The sequence below is a fragment of the Branchiostoma lanceolatum genome, chromosome 3 (genome assembly GCF_035083965.1).
Source record: "Branchiostoma lanceolatum isolate klBraLanc5 chromosome 3, klBraLanc5.hap2, whole genome shotgun sequence".
In the NCBI taxonomy this organism is placed as follows: domain Eukaryota; kingdom Metazoa; phylum Chordata; class Leptocardii; order Amphioxiformes; family Branchiostomatidae; genus Branchiostoma; species Branchiostoma lanceolatum.
In genome coordinates, this window is record NC_089724.1 from 16,056,253 (window position 1) to 16,080,515 (window position 24,263).

The 24,263-nt window shown below is 41.6% G+C and overlaps 2 protein-coding genes and 1 long non-coding RNA gene across 3 annotated transcripts; all 3 read left to right on the top strand.

Moving 5' to 3' along the window:
- The first annotated feature begins 411 nt into the window (after window positions 1-411).
- LOC136430600 (uncharacterized) lies at window positions 412-11,508 on the top strand. Its single transcript, XM_066421344.1, has 9 exons — window positions 412-564; window positions 4,850-4,928; window positions 5,406-5,711; window positions 6,887-7,099; window positions 7,325-7,558; window positions 7,845-8,213; window positions 8,596-8,819; window positions 9,120-9,276; window positions 9,584-11,508. The coding sequence occupies exons 1-6, from the start codon at window positions 514-516 to the stop codon at window positions 8,102-8,104; spliced, it is 1,143 nt and encodes a 380-aa protein (XP_066277441.1). The 5' UTR covers window positions 412-513; the 3' UTR covers window positions 8,105-8,213; window positions 8,596-8,819; window positions 9,120-9,276; window positions 9,584-11,508.
- LOC136429417 (pulmonary surfactant-associated protein A-like) lies at window positions 8,667-9,284 on the top strand. Its single transcript, XM_066419248.1, has 2 exons — window positions 8,667-8,819; window positions 9,120-9,284. Exons 1-2 carry the CDS (start codon window positions 8,667-8,669, stop codon window positions 9,282-9,284), a joined length of 318 nt encoding a protein of 105 aa, XP_066275345.1.
- A 600-nt stretch (window positions 11,509-12,108) lies between the features above and the next one.
- Window positions 12,109-20,125, top strand: LOC136430604 (uncharacterized). Its single transcript, XR_010754908.1, has 4 exons — window positions 12,109-12,516; window positions 17,978-18,070; window positions 18,656-18,809; window positions 19,152-20,125. It is a non-coding gene; the product is annotated as an uncharacterized lncRNA (long non-coding RNA).
- Window positions 20,126-24,263: the final 4,138 nt, after the last annotated feature.

Sequence of the window (24,263 nt, forward strand, 5' to 3'; positions counted from 1 at the left end):
AGGTAACAGTGCTGTGTTGACGTTGTTAGATTCGCCGAAGCTTTTAACATGTATGTAATACTTTGACGACATGGCGCCTGCTACCATGACAACCTGGCGTCTGCTACCATGACATTTTGCGTGAATTGTTTGTTTACTTCTCTCTTCGTCACAAATATTGGACAAACCTTGATTATAAAAAAATATAGTTCAATAGACCAAAAATAAACATGTATTTTTCAGATAACATTTCAGATTTCAAGATGTATGTATACAAAACAGATTGCAACTAAGGTTACTTCGATCTCGAGAGCGTGACACGGTGTACACAGACTTCAATAGGCAGTGTGTGTGTTGACGATGGTTTACGTACAAATGACACTTCTCTGGCAACCTGCCAGAATTCCAATGGTGGTGGATTTCGGTGAGGTAAAAAAATCCCCTAAAAAAGGGGTTCGGACTTCCCGGGTTTGCACAGCTACTTTTCCATGCGCAGGTGGCAGGTACGTGTACGCAGTTGGGTTGGGCCGCTGCATGTCTGCGTCCATATTTCCCCGCACTTCCACCGCATCACAACGCTTTCATGTGAGTAGAGATTTTGAACGTTCATTAGATTTTACGTCATATATGATAGAAATAGCCGATATCACTATCTCGTCACGTGTAAAGTGGATTTACATGCGTCAAGCATTATGGAAAGATGGGTTGGGAATTCATGGTTGCATACAAGAAAGCCCAAACAGCTTAATACCTTGGCAGACATGTCACCGAAGGCAAGATTGCCAATCTTGCCTTCGGTGACATGTCTGCCAAAGTATCAAGCTGTCGGATATCTTGCTAGATTGTGAGAGTGTTGACAAACATAACGTTACATGTTGATAAACACATGCTGGTGCCAAGCTAGATAGGCTGCGATCGTTTTACGCAGATTTCAACGGTTGGTTATTATGAGCGCTGTAAGCTCGAACTGTCGAACATAGCTAGATAGCTCGTTGATGAAAGAAGAATTTTATTGCACGGCAATTGTACATGGTACAAAGTATGGTAAGAATTCGTAAACATAACACAAAGTAGAAGTACAGAATAAAACTTAACATCCTAATTACTAATACAATACAATACAATAAGGGCTAGCATACGTTTTCGATATAGTATTATAATCGAGTTGGTTTAATCATTAGTTTCGGTATTTTTTCTAATGTGAAAGCAGTCGTTTAGATACTTACCTATGTTCGCATTGTTGTGATGCATTTAAATATGTACTCAAAACGGTCTGTAGCATCGAGACTCTTAAAACTTGTACTTGTTTTGAATAGTGTGAATAGCCTATGACGTCAAACATTATATCTAGAGCATTCCATGACAAAGTGAAATTCATCTTCAATTTTCATTGGACATGATGGGCAAAACCTTTGATCAGGGCTACATTATTATTTTCTGGGGGAGTCGGCCTTGTAGAGGACCTAGATTCCTGTTGCCGGCTCCCCTCAGATTGTACGCAATCTGTGAATTTGAATAAAAAAATTTAAAAAAATAAAAAATATCTGCCCGTCTCTATTTAATGAAATGTGAGACCATGAAAAATCTCTGAATCACCGATTGTAGCAGCGCTAGCAAAGGCTTCGAGCGCGATCCCTACCGGTAAAATCGACGATTCTACCGATTCTGCAGCGAATCCAACAACGTGCCGCAGTCTAGTGAGATATGGGCTTTAGCCTTCAGGCGTTCCTGACGATACAGGCTCCCGTGACTCTTCTAGCGAAAGTGGTCTACGGATATTTTAGGATGGACACAAATCCCAATGAGAGTTTTTCTGGGGTGCAAGTTTTTCTTCTGCATGTCTACCCTCACCTAAGAATTCGAATGAAAAAGGTTCAGCGCCCGGTTGACAAATGAAGGCTGCGTAAATTGTCCGATACACACTCTTTTTCCTCATTCGTAGCAAAAGGTACCATTTCGAATAAGGAAGGTGCATTTTCTTGAATTTAGCTTGCAACTGCGGCTCGCATGCCAATTTAGCTGATGCTTTGTACATGTCAGGTATGCAATACCCCGTGGTTGAAACCTGATGGAAACGCCCTATATTGTAATTAAGTCATGTATGGGTGAATTGTTGAACGTTAACATAAACCGATGATATAACTGTTAAAAACTGATGTACAAACTAAGCTGAAAAAAATGTATGATTTGTCCAGTGGCCGGAGAGGATATACTGTGGAAGTTGAATTTCTACATTTACTTTCGGCTGCCAGATAGAAAAACAACCCGAAGGGCCATTCCATACGTCAGAGCTATAGGTTAACAGTGTCAATGCTTTAGACAAGGCAGACAATGGCCTTGCAACTTGAGTACGGTACATGATCTCTAGTTCAGGCAAACCGTGATGGGCATGCGGAGCTGATGAGCTGTGCTGAGGCCCCAAAAATGATCCCGGGGACTTATCGCACGTCATAGTTTTTGCAGGTACTATATGTAACGTTGGGTAACATAAATTCGCGGGGTACTTAAATTCGGGATTTTTCGAAAACGGGGTATTTAGGGATATGTGCTAGATGCAACATCAGTAATACCGCTAGAAATGCAAACTTGACAGACTAACGTATTCAGAACACTGTCTGAAAAGCTTCGATAACCATGCATTAGAAGTTGGCTACGTAAAAAACTCTCCGTCCCTTATTGTCACAGTCTGAGGGCTTCGTGGGAGAATTATACTACATAGTTGTTTACTGGTTTATAAGACAAATGTCACATCCGCTTCCTGCTCAACACAATTATTTACAATACAACTTATTAGAATCTCTTTTGCTAACCTACAACTGGACTCTAAGTGTGATTAATCATCAAAACGCCTCTTTGTTGCTACAACCAATGGCTACGGCATTACGGTGAATTTTCCCGCCGCCATATTCTTTACCCAGAATCCTGCTATTCGGCAGACGACAAACGTTTGCGAGGAACACTTTTTGTCTAAATGTTGTGTGTGATAGTGGACTGATGGCGATATTTTCCTCAAAGTTTGCTCTTAGCACAAGCAGAAACACATGGACATAGTAGTATTACCATTTCTACGGCATGCAGCTAACGCCCCGATGAATAATGTACAAATTTCCATGACGGTGGGGGTGAACTTTGAGTGACGTTCTACCGACTCAACACACGGGTTGTTCCCGGAGGCCTGATGCGTGCGGTACGGCCGTTTTTTCGTGTTTTTTTTTTACTTGGACACGTCTATATCCATAGCACTCTCCTCAAGCCAAGAATGGAACGAATAGCTGCTGTATAAAATGTAATTAGCGGTAAGATATTCAAGACGAATCTTCTCTCCCGAATTAATGTTCACCCCTGTCCGACAACACCGCCATTGTGCGTGCGGCGGACGGTAGTTTCAAGTTGAAATATTATGGTGTCAGCACGACTAGAGACAAAATCTACCATATATATGATTGGTGCAAAGATAGTACATGATACTGACAGAATAATAGAAAAAAAGGATGGTTTATTGTTCTGCTAGATTGATTTCAGTCAACCATTATAGGAAAAATCCCGAATTTATGTTACCCAACGTTACGAGTATTTAGGTGTGCAGTTGATTTGGGTCGTGCATCGTCTCATCGTACATATTTTCCACGCTTTGACGTGAGTAGAGATGTTTAATGTTTATAAGCTGCTATGATTGATTGATTGATTGAGTGAATGATTGATTGATTGATTGATTGATTTTGGGAGCTCCGACTACCTTCTCTTTGCAGCCAGGGGCTGAACTGTGAGGAGCTTATTACAATTGGCGGGGCCAGATCGCAAGGGTCTGGAGCGGCTGCCATTCCGCGCTAACTCATCAGGTGACCTCAATACGACAATATTAATTGTCCCATGTATGGCCATAGGACTGTAGGTTTTGAACCACTCGCTTTCAACCTGGCCTTTATAAAACGTGGGACCCGGTAACAAACAGACGACATGAGGCAATCGTGCGAGCACTGGGAGGTACTCCTCCGGTACCAGGCAGTCCAACCGGGACAAATTTGTGGATTCGGGGCCCGACCGGGACAACACCCCTGACGGGCACCAGCACAATTGGGACCTAAACATACCAGTCTTTAATGCACTTCCTCTACTTACTGGTTGTTGTTTTTTTGTCTCTGTCTGACAATAGTGAGATAGACACAGAATTACACTCGCGGGAGATCTACTTAGCCCTTCCCGTGGGTATGAAATTTGACTTCACGTCTACCGTCGATAAACTTATGATATACTTATCGTGGATATGAAATGTGGCTTAACGCCTGCCATTGGTAACCCTCAAGGCTAGATATGTATTGCTGTTGTGCTGTGGTGGCGTTGCCATCTGATACTTTATACATTGTAAGAATGCGTGCAATGTTACTCTTGACTGGAGGGGACGTGACCACAATGCTACTGTACCTGCCCTGTACGGCATTCTCACTCTGGTCCCACCCGTGTTTATGGGAATCGCAAACGGTGTCATACTATTGGCATTCAACACGTTACTGGATGGCATGTAGTCACACACTTGCTTGCTCTGTAGTTTTTCCAACCGCGCGCATGTTTACTCATACGCAATATCAATGCCTTTGATTGGCGTTTCTCGCTCGGGAGACCATGAATGCAGCAAAGAGATCCCCCAGCATGGGAAGGTTGGCAAGGCCAGGGCCCAAGTTGCAGGAGGAGGGATAAACAGAATCAGCGAGAAATTCACAATAATGAATAAAACAAGAGACATACTGTACTAATGATAAATATTTCACGCAGATATGAGATCTTCAATTTCTTGTTTCAATCTCTCGTTGAAAGCGGATATTCTTGTCTTGTATACTCGGCCTGAATTCCGTTTGTCTCATCATAATTCTAGCACATCATGGCAGCGCGATTCAGGTTCAACATGGTGACAATTCTACTGTTTCTGTTGCTTGGGGTGTCGATGCTGAACGGTAAGTGGGGCTCATCTAGATCTGTTTAAGCATGGAGGTTAATCTCTATCCAATCTCATTGGTTTAAGCGTTTACCTTCCTAACAGATATTGGGAAGTAAAATCATGAAGATTTTCTAACTGTCCTGTGTCCTGTTTTTTTCTTCCTTCCAAGCAGCTTAAAGTTGTAAGCTGGTAAAACATGAAGAGAGGGGGTATAATATTTTGCTTCTGTTGTGTTTTCTGTGTTCTACTCCGATTTGATTTCTGTGAGAGGCTTTGAGGGTTCTATATTTCTGCCGTGAATTAGAACAAACCCCCTAGAATGAACATCCAACCAGTCTTGGACATTGAACTGCTTTTGAACATTTGAATTGTTTTCTTAACCTTTTAAACTGTACATATATAGACTGAATGACATAGAGAGAGGTGTGAGGTTAAATTAAGACAAAACATGTTGAATCCGGTTCTTCACATCCAGCTTTTCCCTTTACTTTAGGATGTCGCATTGTCCGCGTCTCCAACAATCATCCTCCCAGCCAAGCCTCTCAAATGTCAACCTACACGCGAACGAACATGACGTCATCTGGGCGTCAGGTTTACCGCAGCGACACCAGCGACTGGTACCTGTACCACATCCCTGGTAAATGGGTTATTGGTAAGACTGTGGGTGCAGCAGGTGATGATGGCTACACCATGTTCGTGAAGAGTGACCATTTCAACGCAGACGACATTACTGGACCGTTCTTCACCCGAGTCCATGGCGTTTGGAGGGAATCAGCAAACGTCCATGTGTCATGTACAGGTGAGTCTAACTAAACTGTCATGCCAAAAGGTCAGAATTTGTTGCTATTTTTATCTCATTCTGGAATGTATCAACCATGCCCGTAGCTAGGGGGGGTTCGGACGAACCCCCCCACAGGCTTGAAGGTCCACTTTCACAGACTTGAAGGTCCACTTTTCAATGTTCAAGATTTCTTTTTCAGGGCGGACTTATTTGTATTTGCATCAACAGCAAGGCCACAGAGGTTAGAATCCTAGAAAAAACTGCTCACTTTGACTTTGTCTCTGATTTTTCCTCTCAAATTCTCTCAAAAACACAGGAAATGCCGTTTCAGAAGGTTCAATTCTTAGAATTTGAAACGCTACAGGGTCCACTTTTTAACGCCCAATGTTTATTTTTTCAAGATGGACTTATTTGTATCACCAGCGGGGCTGGAATCCTAGAAAAACTGCTAACTTTGTCTCTGATTTTTTTCTTTGAAATCCTCTCAAAAACATGGGAAATGCCAAATCAGAAGGTTCAATTTTTAAAATTTTCGGGGGGGGGGAGTATACCCCCGGACCCCCCTAGAAAGCTCGCGCCTGTGGCGCTCGTCTCGCGCCTACGGCGCTCGATGGTCCCTCAAAAATTAGAAAGAACCCCCCATTCAAAATCCTGGCTACGGGCATGTCAACGTTGTAATAATTACGTTAAAATTTTACAGTATGATACCTGTTTAAAATAGTAATGATAATGGATATTGGAGATTCTTTGCACACAACCAGGTAATCTCACCTGCTGACGTTTCGGTGTCTGTCAGACACCTTCTTCAGAGCTTCTGACTGGAGACACCCAAACGTCAGCAGGTGAGATTACCTGGTTGTGTGCAAAGAATCTCCAATATCCTATATTCTACCAACCTGATGAAATTATTTTCGGAAGTAATGATAATGTTTTGAAATATGTTTTGATTTCTTTTAACCTTTTGAGGGATTTAATTTCCAAAGGTGCATGAAATCTTAGTCACCTCAATCTTTGCTTCTTACGTGTTCGTCTATTCTGTGCCTTCTTTACTACAACTTGACACCAAGTACCAGTTCATGAATAGAATCCATTCTTTCCATCATATTTGAAGATACGGGGTTGTAAGAAAAAAAATCATAATCGCAGTCGATCAACACGCACTTGGCTATAAACCTTTTCTTACCACCTTACAGCGGAGAACGTTGCCATTGGAAAACCTGCCTCACAAAGCAGCACCGATGGGTTCAGTACGGCGGACTTGGCTGTGGACGGAGAGAAGGGGACGTCTGTTCCTGATAACCAGTGTACCCTGACCAACCCTGAGATCAGCCCGTGGTGGCAAGTGGACCTCGGGAGAGACTGGCCGATATCAACCGTGCGAGTTCTCAACCGCGGCGATTGTTGTGGTAAGTAAGATTTTCTGTTAAGATTTAGACAGAAAGCAACAGCTTTACCACGACATCCCTGAAATCATTAAAGAACATTGTGTTTCTGCCTTTCATAGTGTTGTTGTAGTGATTAAAGTTGTCGGAAATAAGGCATGGCCTCACTGGCGAGAATAAGACACCGCAGACCTTTAATACGGCTTCTTTTGATCACATGCTATCTTTCTTTCTTTCTTTCTTTTTAAGGACGCCTTCTCGCGAATTTTGAAGTTCGAATAAAAAGAGAATTGCAGTCCTGGGCATGGGAATCAAGTGAAATCTGCGGGACTCCGTATCGCGGACAGCTGTCCAACGGACAGAGCATCACGGTCGACTGTCCGCGTCCCATCGTTGGCAGACACGTCCGGATTCGGATCAATAGGCCTGCGCCGGACCCGGACGTGATGTCAGTGTGTGAGGTGGCGGTGTTCCCAGGCTTGGGTGGGTAGTTTTTCTTTTTAACCAAACTTCTGCTCTCGGTTTTACAGACCATTTTGACCACTCTTTCTGTGACCATGTTTCTCCCTATAGTCAAGATTTTGTAGCTCACGCTTTGTGCTGTAATTGAATCGATGATTTGCTGAAATAATTTAGAATGCGCTTATTCTGACACCACATTATTCCACTGAAATTGGTCTTTGACAAATGTGATGTTAGCGTTATCATTCTACTATAATGATCAGATCAATCTAGGCGAGTTATAAAGATATGGTATTTGAACTTTCAGGATGCCCAGTTGGTTACATTGTCCATGGGGGTAGCTGTTACAAGCCCCATAACACCCCGAAGACCCGCCGGGACGCACGGACAACATGCCAACAGGATGGCGGCACGCTAGCCATGCCACGTCATCGCCACACCAACGAGTTCCTGACTGATACAGCGATCCGTGTGGACACGCACAGCCTCTACTGGACTGGGCTGTCCAGGGAGAACGGGCTGTGGACATGGGATGACGGGAGTCGTCTCTGCGGATTTCGAGGATGAGGAGCCGGACAGCCGTCCACGGCAAACAGCTGCACAGTGCTACGCATTGACGGTAGTTGGCAAGATCAATCTTGTGAGACGACGGCCAAGTTCTTCTGCCAAGTCAAACGTAAGTCCTATTTCAAGTGTCAAATTATGTGGTGCATTTACCATGTTATTGAGGGACATGCATCCACGTCGTCTCTGCTTTATGATGTGTCTGCCAGTGCACGGCATGTCTACAATTTATTGATGTACTTAAAGCAATGTTATTTGGTACAACTTACTATTCCTATAGGTAGACTTTCTCGATTGAACGAGCAAAGCATAGTGATAAAGCTATACTGTCGTTAGACATAGACTGTGTGCCTGTTTTGCAGCTTAGTAGCCATCCAATGCAGTATCTGCATAACAACGTTATACTACATTTTAACAAACTTAGCCCATGAAACTCTCGGTGAGTATAAAAGGCCATTCTGTTCTTTATTCTGTAAAATTTTGAACACTTGCAGCTTCAGTGGATCTTGCAACAGTTGGGTACCAACCATACGGCAGAGCGTTCCTTCCAGCCTTCCCGGTAAGGATGACGTTTGATGACGCTGAAACCGCCTGCGGTCAGTTCGGTGGAGGACGTCTTGCTCAGCCGACAACAGATGAGTTCAATGATCAGCTGATGGGTACATTAGGAGAGGTATCTGCTGACGGCAGCTTTTGGATCGGTTTGAAGATGTTTGGGGTATGTAATTCATGACTGATTTCAGGTTTTATAGATTATGAATAATGTCTTTGGGTAATTGTAGAGGGAACTTTGGAAATCATTGACAATGCTATGACCCCAAAATCACCCCAAATTGATTTTAAGATAAACAAGATTCATGCAAGTCTCACAAGAAGTAGGCAAACATTACAGTAGTGTTGTTTAGGAACTGTTCAAAGAGAGAAAGAACAAAAAAATCGACATGTTCTTTATCCTTTTTATGTAGACCATGTTAAGACAAAGTGATAAGTTAAACTCTTCTTTTGCATGTTTTCTCAGGACTTCTGGTCGTGGTCGGATGGAACCCCGAGCAAAACGTCATACAGCAGCTGGGCACCGGGAGAGCCCTCGGGGGAGGGCTGCGTCACGATGACGTCAGCTGGAGAATGGCGCGTGAAAAACTGCAAAGATATGGCGTTCTACGTTTGCCAGATAGGCAAGTAACTTTACCTTTAATAATTAAGAAATCTAATCATCCTTGATTTATCAAACTCTTCCTTGACCAATATTCTGAGACTGAAGCCATCTTTGAGTTATTCACTTATAACTGGCATAGAGTATAGAATATTGCAGAGGTAGACTAAGGTAATATAAACAAATGCTTAGAAATGAGGTAAGTGTCACATCATTGCTTGTGAATTGTAGTTTTAGCAATTAAGTATGTATACGTAGTCATTATTGTTTATCATTATCACTAAGACAAGAGTAAAGTATGACCATTCCATTCTACATATACATTTCAGCCACCCCCCCGCCACATCGTCGGTTAAAGCGAACTCCACATGGTGTGCAGGACAGTCGGGAAAATACCAGACACAAGAGAAGTGTGAAGCCATTGGTCAGTCCAATGTTGTTTTGGGGTATTCATGGGTCCTAACGGATAAATGAGTAAATAACTTGAAGAAAAACCACCGTACAAAATGTATACGAAAAAGGCCCAGGGGTACCTTTAAACTACGAAGAAAGGTCCAATTCAGATTGCCATTTGAGTTAACTCTATCCAAAGCTAAGAAAGGCAGCTCGTTGAAAAATGGAGTAAAGAATTGGAGATAAAGGAAGAAATAAAGGGGGCAACGAAAAGGAAGGAGACGAAGAAAGAAAGTTAGGAAGCTTAAGAAAGGTAGGGTGGAAGGGAGGAGTCAAGGGAGTCAAGATATCAATTGTTCCTTCGATGCTGATGTATGTAAATGTAAAGCTTGATATGATTTTCAAATTCATCTGCAAATATCGCACAGTGAAGCCATGATAAGTCTTTGACCCCAATAAAATTTGACCTTTATTTATGGACTAAAGACCTGTTCAAAACAATCAGTAGATTATACAACAAGGAGGGTCTTGAAAAGATACCTCAGTGGCGATTGCCAAAATAAATCCATAATTCATTTATGATTATATAACCTCAACCGGAGTGACATATGTCACAAACATGAGTATTCCATCATTTGCTGCTTAGTCATTATAGATGTTTCATGTACCACTATTGTAATAATAGCATTTTCTCACTGATTATGCAAATGAGGTTTTCATCTGCATAGTCACCTCCGTGTGTGAAGGTTTTCTTTCGGTGTGTCGGAGGTCGAAAATTGAAGGTTAAATGGTCCCCTTGTGTGTTATTACAAATGAAACCCTTATGATATTGCTTAATTAGATACTTTGTAGTCGAACATTTGGTGACATAAAATAACCTGAGATAAACATAGTGTATTCTCCTGATAGTACATGTAAATAGCATGGTATTTTGGTGTGAAAGAGTGTGTACCGTTTACCTTGGTGAGTCTATCTTACTGCAAAAATTATTACGAGACTTTTTGTTGTTGTTTGGACTCGCTTTTACTGTGAGACTCCTAATAGTATCTTTGGAGTGTTCTATAGAGATTTAGAAGTTTGTCAGTGATACAGTGCCATTCAGAATTCTGAATCCAGTCATATGTTACAACTGTAATTGATGTATTAGTGCCATTTTGTGATTTTTCAATTTGATGTATCAGTGCCATTTTGTGATTTTTGTATAACCAAACGGTCTGCTGAGAAATGTACATGTGTGTTTTTGGTTGTCTAATTGTTTGTTGAATTGTTTGCTAAAAGAGTCACTGTGACAGGATTCTATAATCTGAAACTGTAAAGTGTTTAGACACTAGGGTATATGAGGCAAAATTGTAGCGGAAAATGATGTTGATTGTTGAAAAGGACATGATAAAAACACTGATGGAAAAGTTACCTATGAAGAAATAGCCTTGGCAAGAATCTTACAGTCATACAGTCATCAAGCGCAGAACATCCATAGAGCTGATTACACAAATGTACAGTACTGACAGGTACAATGATTAAGATATCTAAAGAACTTAAATTATGGTATGAGATGGTGCACCATGATCAGCCAATCTGTAAAAGAGAGGGAAAGTGACCAAATGTATATCTTAAGAGTCATTGCACGAGAAAACCAGGCAGAGGTGGGAAGATGGGGGTCGGCCAAATCGGCTCAAACTTTGTATGTGTGATAGGTATGTGGAACTATGAACAGCCATATAATTAAAACCCTCCAGCTATTCTTCGTTATGGCGTTCTGGGACCCCCCATCGGAGACCCTCAAAAATCGCACAATTTATTGTTAAAAGTTACTGAAATTGCGATGGCCACCCTGATAATTACAATAAAGATATTGACATAAGTTTTAGTTTCCAGAGTTTCACTGACCAAAAGTTTAAGATCAAGTATTAAAGTTGAGAGGGTGTCCTAGGGGGTTATCAGAACTAAGGAAAGCAGAATTTTTACATTGCTAAATCTTAGTCATCTTTAAGGGTTTTTTTCTCCAATCACCCGCAATATTGATGAATGGTTTTACCTTTGCTGGAGAGAAAAACATCTACTGTGTCAAAAACAAGCGTCATTAAATTGGGACATGCATAACGGAAGCCGTGACTTGGGGTCTTTCTGGGGATTTTTCGTGTTTTGGACTAATAAGAAATCAGGTAATCAAGCAGAAAATCTGCTCTCCTTGATATTTGAACGAAATCTTTCCAAATCTGACCAGGGGACAAAAAATAGTTGAATTCACCTTGAGTTTTTTTACAGCATGAAAGCTTGACTACCGTATTTACTGGTGTAAACCCAATTTCGTGAGACATGTTTAGAATATCTACAGAGATTTTAGCATACATCGGCATCTCTGAAATTAGGGTCACGACTTATACTCGTGAAACAATTCACATCCAGTCCTATCATGGGTGGCTAACATGTTACTATATCTCCAGCCACCAGCTACATCTGCATTGAAAACAGTCAAGTAAAGAAAAGCCCCCTTTTCCACTATTTTTTACTTCTTCGATTTTTTTCTAAAATCTCAGGTCCATGAAACCTATTATTTGGTTCTGCAGTCTTGAAGATGACAGGCCCAGTCGTTACCCTCTGTAGCTTGGTAGTCTATAGACACCGACACGCGGGCCTGTAAAATACAAGAAAGAGATATGTGCACATTGGGGTCAAAAACAAACAACAAAAAACAGGTACCATGGTGTATTATTTCACCCTGGTCCCATTGAACGTGTTTGGGTCCTGAGTAGTTACACACACAGAGCCATGATGGGCAGTTGTGTCGATCTTGAAGGATTAACAAGGATGTTAACATCCCGTCCACGTGGATTTGTCAAGGAACACCAACCTGTTGGTAAGCGATACGGTAAGTAGCCACTTAAGGCGATACGCTCTGTTAAGTACCCACTTTGTCAAGTAGACTACAAGATTAGACATGATCTGTGTGCACAGTATAGTATAGCACATACTATACTGGTGTTTTTTTCATATCGATAAAAGTTCTCCAAATAGTTTTACAGTTTAAGAGGATTTTTTTCACGTCTTTATACGAGTTTCTAAACTTAAAAGTCTTCTTGAGACATTGGAGGCATCTCTATCAGTACGTTACATTAGCTGGAGGTCAATCGGAATTGCATTTTCTTTTATCATCGGTGCGTACGACCGGTTTTAAAACCAACCTTCTGTGTTAAATGGAAATAAGCTAGAAATCGGTCATGAATTTCTTTGCCTTTATTTCCGTGCTCAATCTCGTTCACGATGGGTGAAAATAGAAGCTGGTGAATGCATGTTACTAGAGGCAGCGAGGGAAAGAAGAAGTCTGGCGTGATTTCCTTATGACAACTAATCTGCTTTCGCGTTGTATAGGATAGTCTGGTATATTTTGCCCCTCACCGATTAACCGTTTGCCCCATTCTCTGTTTCTGAATACCAAGTTGCTTCTTTTCCCCTTTGATTTTTTTTAGTCTACGTAATTTTTCCCGCGCGGAAAAATTAAGGAAACGTTAAGGAATCTGAGCTGGCACCACCATCTTTGTTTGCTGGGTAAACATTGCGAGGTGTTGACACCCTATTCTATTTGCCCCACACCCACGACCATGACCACGCCCACCTGCCTTGAATTTCAGCTCTAAAAAGTATTTATTACGTTTTGTGCAGCGTTTTTTTACCGTAAAACTGAGTTAAGTCTAACCCTCGAACAAATCAGCTCCAATTATAGACAGGTACGTCTGACCGATAATGTTCCATGTATCATCTGAAGCCTGGAGTTAGCAAAGGCAGAATTCTTGAATGCCATGTCAACTGCTTAAGTACAAAAGATGCAGCTAACCATTATAAAAAAAGACAAAGCCAACATAGCTTTCAAATGGTCTGCTCTTGTGTACACTGCATACTTTGGTGATACAATTTATAGTAAAGTTCCAAGACATTGTTGATAATCATACCTAGCCTCTTCCTATTCGTCGTAAGAATCTGCCTTCCCTGATCGTGACATTTTGTTAGACAAACCATGTGTAAAAGAGACCAGGTTTGGCACCCAATCAAATATCATTGTTCTGAATGGTGAACACACAACATGATTTCAAAACCTGCTTTCACTGCCGTACCTGGGTCACCGCCATTGACACGGTTCCCTAGCAACCGACAGAAGTTCATAGGTTCCTGCGCAAAGATGGCGGACCTTACTAACTTAACGAGTAAAATAAGACAGTCTGTAGAATGAGGAAAATGCAAAGTATGAGAGTTGAAACAAAGCAAAAGTTTTAAAAAATCAATATAACGCTGTCATAGTCTTTGTACGTCCCTCAAAAGATCGATCCTGACTTCACTGCCGGCAAAAGCTGTTTTGAGAGACTGCACCAGACTCCTCCGGCTAGTGCATAAATAGTGACATCCTCAGGTCTTCAGCTCCTTATCATGAGGCCAATATTAACAGTGCTTTTAAGGACATTGTGCTTGGTAACCTTTCAACAATTGAGGAGAAACTGCAATGACAGAGATGATCCGAGATATCTTGTTTAAACATAGCTTTTGGAACAAACTCCTTGCTTGTGAAATCCATATACATAAAATAAACCCATGGCGCAATTTTTAATTATCTCCTAATACCCTGTCACTGTACAAATGTTACTCTTAAAAACCTAATGAGCCGTCTAATTTGCTTTCTTGTAGTTTTGGTAATTTTCTGTTAAATTCTGAAATGCTCCATGCTTCAAAACCAACACAGTCTAAATATTTTGCTACCACAACTATACATATAGTTGGTGGTCTTGTGGTCGTTCCGCTACGTCATTTGCAAAAATGCATTGATTTATCTTTCCATTTATTTCATCTCAAGACAGCTGGGTTGCCCCTCCAACTTATAAAAGTTGATTTCCAAGAGGACCCAGTATATTCAGGAATATACAATTTGCAATAGGGAAGAGACAAAAGTGGACGATATTCAGTTTAACATATAGAATCCAATATGCCAAAACAAATCGTTATCCATAATTCTAAGTCTAATCCAAGGTCAAAATTTATTGAATGAGATTGATCCAATGGCTAAAACATTTGCTTCCAAATTAAAACAACTCAATGAACAATTTAGTCACGTAATCTTTGACGTCCATCTTTAGTAAAAAAGATGCAGGTAAGCACCATGGATTCACATTTACATATACAGGCATGACATCACTATGTTCTTGGGTCTCTGTGGCATGGAAGACACAACAAAATGCAATCTATCCTAGTTCTTCAAATGACCGTTATAACATTTAGAAAATTAGAACATACTGAGTATGATTAGTCATTTTCATGGTAGTAATTGTAAAATTGTAAAGATAACAAACGTTTGCGCTAGTTTGGTTTAATTCCCTGTCCATCTTGTAGAATATTTGTTTTAAATTTGGTATCTATATGTAACAAACGCTCGATTGGTGCTAAAGAATGTCTGTGAGAATATGTCGATGATAGAATAACTTTGAATTGTTTGTTCTCCTTACCTTCACTTGACATTACTAGTATCAGTCAAACTTTACTTAGACTATTGGTTGACCAATGGCAATGATAATGTCGAATCTTCCATTGACACCTTAAAATGTTTCCATGATACATACAATTTGCCTCCCGGTCTATTGTCAGACAACTGATCAGGTTCGGGTAAATATCTTATGCACTTTTCGCCACACAGAGCACACATAGTTGCTAGCAACGTGGTGACCTGTGTTAGCGTACAAGTTGAATCATCCGTGACAACAATAGAAAGGAAACCACAGGAACATATACCAAGAAATATCATCCAGCCAACAAACACACGCTTGGTGACCATGAATACCTAAACTATTTACGCCAAGACATACATTTTTGTAAAGTAACGGTTTTCTGTAAAGTCTGATAGTATGTGGAGATGTTTTGCTGACAATTAGACAGTAAAATGACACCAATGGATGGGTACACTCTGATGATCTGCCTGGAACCATTGACTGTCTACTTTGACTCTGTTTTATGAAGAACATTATGGCCTGGGAGGTATCATGCCTTAGGATGTTTTGCTTGCCGTACTTCTTAGTGTATTTCTAAGATACTTATCGCAGTGAAGATGCCCTTCCAAACATGGCGACTTGAACATTACGCACTGGCGATACAATGCGCATGCGTTATAGTGCCACATAGGCTGAAAACAATGAGAAGCCATATTGGCTTGTTCTACTTTTTCATGGGTGGGCCGGGGACGTCTTTTTTTTAAAACACGACACTCTCATTATTCCTCATCATTAACACACCTTTATTCTATACATGTATTAAAAATCACAAAAGCATGCTAACATAAACCAATGTTTAAAATGCGAAGAAAACTCTTGTTCGAATACCATTAATTGGTGTGAACGTAGTTTATTCCACCGTACGTTGTATGGACTGTATGCCAAGTTACTAGTGAAAAACCCTGTTTGCTTTTCATATAAAATTTGAAATTCGTAATGGCACATAACAGAGACCAACAGAATGTCGAGGCAGAGGTCAGTCACAATTCATATCATGTCTGTGTGTCTGTGTGTCTGTGTTTGTGTGTCTGTGTTTGTGTGTGTGTGTGTGTGTGTGTGTGTGTGTGTGTGTGTGTGTGTGTGTCTGTGTCTGTGTGTTTCTGTGTGTATGTGTATCTCTCTCTCTCTCTCTCTCTCTCTCTGTGTCTGTGTGTGTGTGTTTGTTTGTGTATGTATTTGTGTGTTTGTGTATGTGTGTCTGTGTGTGTGTGAGAGAGAGAGAGAGAGAGAGATTGTCTCTCTTTAATATCTAAACTGACTGATTAGCAATATGAATAGCTTTTTGTAAATCATAATCTGCCTTGTGATATAACAAATTTGTGATTACTGGGCTTAGATTTACACTTAAGGCAGGCTTAAATCACATGACTTGAAGTAGTATTAAGCATCGAATTCCTTCAATCAGCGTCAGCGGTAAACTTATGCCAAGTCTATAAAAAGATTATAAATGTTGAAAACACTGTTGTCCTTTTAGAGTTAATTGTGCCTTTTAAAAGTATTTCATAGAGAATGATTTCATGTACATATTTGATGATCTCAGTCTGTTAACATTGTCATTAACATTTCGTCTTGGTTTAGAAATCATACTAAATATTATCCTCATATGGCTTCTTTTGTTCCAGATATATAACGTCTTATGACAAACAAAAATGATTGCTGGGCTTAGATTGACACTTAAGGCAGGCTTAAATCACATGACTTGAAGTAGTATTAAGCTTCGAATTCATTCAATCTAGCGTAAACGGAGCACTAGGGTGATTGCCATGAGATTGGGATATAGCAGCCAAATTTGACTGAAATGATAGTGAAAACAATCAGTGCCGACACATGTATAATTATTGTGTGTGTGTGTGTGTGTGTGTGTGTGTGTGTGTGTGTGTGTATGTGTGTGTGTGTGTGTCTAAGAGAGATTGAGTGTGTGTGTGTGTGTCTGTCTGTGTTTGTATGTATGTGTGTGTGTGTGTGTTTGCATGTGTTTGCATGTGTGTGTGCGTGTGTAAGTGTGTGTCTGTCTGTGTGTGTGTGTGTGTGTGTGTGTGTGTGTGTGTGTGTAAGAGAGATTGAGAGTGTGTGTGTGTCTGTCTGTGTTTGTGTGTGTGTGTGTGTGTGTGTGTGTGTGTGTTTGTGTGTTTGCATGTGTGTGTGTATGTTGGTGTGTGTGTGTGTGTGTGTGTGTGACTATTGGGATGTCTATTTTCAATGCTGACTATTCCTATTTAACCTTACTTTACCTTACATTGTACATGTTGGATAGAGTAAAGTTAGAGGGTGAAGAATTTAGTACTGGTATTACAGCGTCAGCGGTAAACTTATGCCAAGTCTATAAAAAGATTATAAATGTTGAAAACACTGTAGTCCTTTTAGAGTAAAAGTATTTTATAGAGAATGATTTCATGTATATATTTGATGATCTCAGTCTGTTAACATTGTCATTAACATTTCGTCTTGGCTTAGAAATCATACTTGATATTATTCTCATATGGCTTCTTTTGTTCCAGATATATAACGTTTTATGACAAACAAAAATTGACCTTGTACATCTGAGTATGTTCTAGTATGCTCATAGTGAGGGAATGAACCAGTAAAGAGTAACAGAAGCATAGTCTAAATACAATATTCCTCGTATTTTTCTTAACAAAACCACATAAAACATCAAAAGAGCACAAAATGGTGAAATATCATCCTATCGAATAGACCCTAGCAAAATCCTCATACATATTTCTCTTTCTATGCAACACATTGATTATGCTCTAAAGTATTTGTAGTTTTTAAATCTAACACCATTGAATACAACTTTATTTCCAGGAAAACCCCGAGGACGTGCAACTATCGGTGGAGGATACCCACCCACCAACATCCCCCTGTACCACCCCTGTAGAAAAGATAAGAGAATTGGAGGTAAGCTAACCAATTCTAGACTTACGAAATTTGGATGCTAAGACAGGTAGCAACGACGAAGAGATATCAATGTGGCTTAGCGCCCTGTATTTACTTCATGCAAATAACCAGGCTCCTGTGAGATTAGAGGTATTGACATTTCAATAGAATATAGACTCAAAAATGGTAGTAGGTTCGTGTACTAACGTTAGATGGAATTATAATGACAAAGTAAAACTGGTTCCAATAGCGAGCATCCTCTACTTTAGCATACTTCAAATGTTATTGTCTGATCATCTATCAAACTGTTCCAGTGTCAACACTCATTTCTGACGTACACCTGCCTTATATCATATACATTGCCCAAATTGCCCCAAATACGGCACAGACACTTAAATCATTATCTTACAACCAGGGTTGATAGGCAAAAAGAACGAAATCACCAACGTGATTGAGAGGACAGAGGTTGAGTGAAATAAATATGAATCTGAATCTGAATCCGAGAGGACAGAGGATCCAGGAACATGGAAGAAATCTAGTTCTTGGCCATAACTGTAATATGCATAAACATGATTATAACAAAATGTATGTGATATCATTTCCCAGATCCAGCTGGAAGCAGCCATGGATGACAAACGACAAGTCATGCAGGAAAACAGGGACCTGCGCTCAGAAAACAGGGACCTGCGCTCGGAAAACATGGACTTGCGCTCCATTGTTAGGCGTCTGGTTCAAGCTCTCGGCCTCCAGGGCCACTGAGGTACTAACTACCACTTACCCAGGACTTGATTGCATCTAGTAACTTGATATGATAACGCAAAAGATAAAACTTGAACCTTCAGTTTTAAACGCCAATGCTCAACAAGTGAGCCATCCTACAAACACCGACACTGTCGCAGAGCAAACATAGCAGTGAAAGAATCCTAGTCTTAACCTATCCCTCATCATGGCTTATGCTAGCGGAAAGTCATGCCTTCAATTCCTGATGCTGCACAAAACGTTTAATCCAATAGGTCAGGGTACCTCTAACATGTGATGTAAAAAAAACACCCAGTTGTTCACGTTTACACTACATGACAGTTGATTATCTTTCTCAATACAGCTGGAGTGGGCAATCGTCATGACAACCAGTAAGTGGCATGCGGAAGACCCTGGTGACAAACCAACCGTTAGGATTAATTATTGTTGTTGTAGAACTGCAGACATTAACTTAAGTAAAAGCAACATTGTGCATCTCGTGTAATCAATTTGACTGAACTGGGTTTTCCGACATTTCAAATGGATTCCTGTTGAAGGCGATTAACAAAATATAAAAATATACAAAATATAATAAGTGCACAACAATCGTACAAGGTACACCGTATGGCATCTTCTGCTACATAACAACAATTCCGTATGAGACAAGATGGATAGGAGACTGACACAATTATAACAGACAATATCACAATATTATATTTCTGTCATCATTAGTTAGAAACAAAGGGAAGTAATATAATTCGTGGCAGTTGCGATGCCATTCTGTGCTGAGCCAAGTACACCAGTCCTTTTCCTGTTAGCAGCATATTTGACATGTCAGCTAATGTTTTATTTACAAGTTCTTGCCCGAGGGCTAACGTTGATTGCAGCATAAAACAATACATGGAAAGGGTATACTGTACAGATAGTGCGAGTTAACAATGTTGACAAGTGGAACAAATGGCTATTCTAAGAAATAATACGGAATACAATCTACGCTTTAGACTATGCTATGGCTAATTTATGCAAATAGACTCTGTGAGGAATAATTGTTGTTCTGGGAGTAGTATTTCTAAATTTTGTTCACATGGATGTGGTGACTAACTTACAACCCAAAGTAACTATCATGTAAACATGCATTCTCTTCGGGGTCTGCAGCGCAGTCGACCAGTAATCGTATCCAGGATATACACACTAGTGTCAGTCCTAAAAATTATCTGGAATTCAGACTTGTTTGATATTGACATGTCTTTGACAGACCAAAGTGATTCGTATCTGAGCTTTTGAATGTGGATTTGATCATCTCGATTAAGAATATTCTAATTAAAGATTGAAATATAACAGAAACATGGTGTGATGAATATTCATTTCACAAGTTATGCAGAGGTCTGCCCTGGTTCCAAGGTACGCTGTAAATTCTCTTCGTTTATCACGAGGATTACAATATGCGATGGCAACCATTCTGCACAGTAAACTTTTCCCACCCCTCTAAAGGGATTTTAGTCCAACAGCCACACAGTTTCTATCCCACAGCAAGTTTCTACAACTTCTAGATTTTTAACTTTTAAAAGTAACACACATGCATGTACGAATACTTCAAATGTCATAGCTTTTTTTTCATGTAGTGGTACAAAATGACTCTCTGCATGACCATTTACCCAGCCAATAACGCAGGCACAGTTACTTCAATACCCCCCAGGGACATAGCACGCCGGGTACCGGTAAGGTAAACGTGTTGATCTCTATAAATAAACTCACCTTCCTTCGTCGATGAATATGTAGCGAAATTCACCATGGTCCACCTTTGTTGTGCCATACTTACAATGGTCGTCATCAAACATTTCAAACCACCAGCAAACTGGACCTTCCTGTCAAACAGAACAATGGGATGGGCAAAGGACCACAATTTCAAGGTTCTCGCAATTTTTGCAAATTTTCTCGCAATTACGATGAATAATAGATGATACGTATCAATCAACCATTCCTACATTCTAGTCACTACACCCGAAACCAACTATCTGTCTGTTGGACTGCCAAGGCCTAAGAAATAAATATTGTGTTTCCGGTTCCCTGACCGGCCGAGCAAAAACATCCCAACTTTAGTCTCTTTGGGGTCGACCGCTGACAATGGATATAAAAGTTTCGATCTGAGAGATGAAAACATTGGGGAATCGCATCGCAACACTCATTCCTGTTGCAGAACCACAAGTATCACAGTGCGGTACAAGTATCAATGTTCAAGTCCGACAGGGGCCCATGAGCTTGCAGTTCAGATGGGCCGAAAGGAGACGATTCAACAAGGTTTTCAGTACAACATTCCAGTTATCTTCGCCAAGAAAGATTATGTTTTTGATTGGTGTATTTGTATGCTTGTCCGCCTGTCTGTGTGTTTGTGAACACCATAACTCGAGAAGTCGTGGATAGATCTTTAGGATATGTGGTATGTTGATAGGTGTTGGCAAAATGAACAAATAACTCTTGTTTTGGACATGCTATGATCATTTAAATGGTATATAGCTCTTGGACTCGTGAAGAATTTGGCCATCCTAGCAGCTCTTTGGAAGTGCAGGGACCGATTTTGTTTGAGACTTTCAGACAAATTCAAAATCAGGTCTGAAATTATGATCCAAATTCAAAGACGAAACCAAGTTGTGCTCGCACGCAGCCCACTGGAAATGCTGGAATATCACGACAGTGCGCATGTCTAAAGTTTCAACTTTCCCAATATGGCGGATCCGTAACATGGTAAACTCAGTCTACTGGGATTTCTGTTTTTATTACTCATCTAAATGTTTATATGTGACTCGCGGCTGCATCGAACTCCCCTGGCTTGGCTGAAGTCTTTGATACGTGGCGTGAGAGTCTACAGCTAATTTTAGCGCGTCACGAGGCCAGGGCGCTGAGGGTGCTGATGCTAGTTGGCTCCAATCCAATCCAGCGTTGGGGAGGGCAGCCAGCACGATTACACCCGATGGTCAGGGTGACGCTATAACAGAATGTTAAACGCTGCAATATTTTCGGCTGCAGACGAGGAACTATCGAAAGGAAAGTATGGTGAAGCCGAGGACAGCTATGCCAAGCTTCTGCGGGGTGCCGTACAGGATAAGAACCTCTCGCTCCAGGCCGAGTGCTTGCAGAGTTTGGGAGACGTCTATCTGGAAAAGGCACAGGACAAACAGTTTCCCATTCGCGAGCGGGTCATTGACCTCACAAAGGCAGCTGCCTTGTACAACGCCGCCATGGCCATGATTCGCGAAACAGACGAGACAAGCCGCCTACAAGTTCTGATTCACAGAACAAAACTTGTGGAAAAGGTCTGCTTGAAATGTGTAGGTTCAAAGGCACCGCCATCATCGGAGCAACTGGAGCAGGACCACAAGTTGCAGTTAAGAATGATACGGGAAACTGCTCTTCAGCGCCTTATGGAATGTGAACGGGAGTGCTGCAGCTTTGATGAAAATCCAATGGAAAATACAGAAGTGGTGACAGAAGAGTACAAGTGGGCTTTAAAGGTGCATCACCTTTACCATGAAGTTGCTGACAACATTAAAGGTTTCATACGTGGTCTTGTGGACGAGTGTATAGAGGTCATGGGACAGCCGCCTTGTGAATATGCCCTGATTGGGCTGGGCTCTCTAGCACGAGAGGAAACAACACCTTTCTCTGATTTCGAATTTGCCATTCTTATTGAGGAAGGGAAGGATACCGAACGGGTAAAAGAATACTTCCGTAACCTGACCAACCTGCTACATATCAAGGTCATCAACCTTGGCGAGACCATCCTCCCAGCCATGTCCATCAGGAGTTTGAATGACCACGCGTCCGGAGACATCTCACGTGACTGGTACTACGACTCGGTGACTCCCAGAGGGTTTGCTTTTGACGGTGCCATGCCGTGGGCCAGCAAGACACCATTGGGACGGGCGGCCACGAAGGACAAACCGGCACAAGAGCTGATCCTCACACCGTCACAGATGGCAGCAATACAGGAGGAACACCGCGCCGTTAAAGAAGGCTACCACCTGGCGGATGTACTTGCTAAGGTGACCCACGTTGCAGGGAGTCTTGGCTTGGTGGAGGCATATCAGAAGATGGTGAGGGATACCATACACTCATCACTCTATGATGAGAACCTGCACTTGTCAACTGTAGAGGAAGGTACCTCATCAACCACCAGTAAAGACGCAGAAGGAGAACCGAGAAGGCATTGGAAAGCGCTGATGTCTGGTCTTAACCTGAAAACACAGGAAGGAATCTACTTGGGACTTCTTAAAGTTGGCCACTCCTATGAAGTGAAGAGAGAGATCTATCGTTTTCCCACCGCCATCATTAGCACCTTGGGGATTTGTTGCGGCGTGTTTGAAAATTCCTCTTGGGATATCGTGGAAAGGCTGAGACATAACAGCGTCATTACCGAATCTGCGGCTCACAACATGAAGATAGCTGTGTGCATCGCTCTGGCACTGCGCTTGCGCAGATACATGGCGTCGGGAGCACAGAGGGACGCCATGACAGTGACTCCCGGCTTTTCACTGCGGGATGATATCGAGTTAGACACTAGTGATGCATTATCAACATTTAACCTCCAAAACACTAACGCGCTCTCACGGTTCTACCACACGGCTTTACCCTTGCAGATGGCGCTAAGCAAAGTCCCGCAATCACGCGACTCCAGTGTCATGAAGTCAAACCTTATTGAGCTTTTGGCAGACCAGAGTCTTTTCGATGACTCGAACCTCACAAGAGGGCAGATTCATCTCCGCTTCGGCCTGTACGAAAAGGCCGAGGCAGCCCTTCGTAAGGCCGTTGAGGACGACGCCGCCGATGACATAGCCGTACACAGTTACGTTCTTTCCCTGCGATACCTGGATAAACACGAGGAGGCGCTCGCTATACTTTTAGGTCGCGAGGCCCCTACCGTGGAGTCAGCTTTATCACGAGTACTCCTATCTTTGACGCTAAGTCACTCCTTTCTGTTCACAGGACAAGAGAAAGAAGCTCATCAGTGCTTAGAACAGCACCTTGACGACCTTCCTGAGTCACCGGAATATGTTGCCACACTGCTGAACACTGCAGTACTTGCAAACAGACGAGGAGATTACTCCAAGGCTATAGACTACTGCCTGCAGGCCAGAAGCACTCTTGTAGCCCTTCGGGAAGGTCCCACCGAACTGTCTCTCACGGTTGAGAACAATCTTGGAACGTCATTTACCAACGCCGGTAAGTTTGCAGAGGCCCTGGACTGTTTTCAGAAAGCGTGGGCAATTCTACGCAGATTGTACGGCCCTAACGTTGCTCACCCTAAGTACTTACCGATTCTTGAGAACATGAGTTCTGTGTATACCCGAATGGGACATCATCCTAAGGCGGTAGCTCTTGCAGAGGAAGGCCTCAGAATGGCCAAAGCGTTGAATGGAGATGATGATCATCATCCTACGGTATCGCACTGGATTGGGGTCCTCGCCTTCACTCTGTGGAA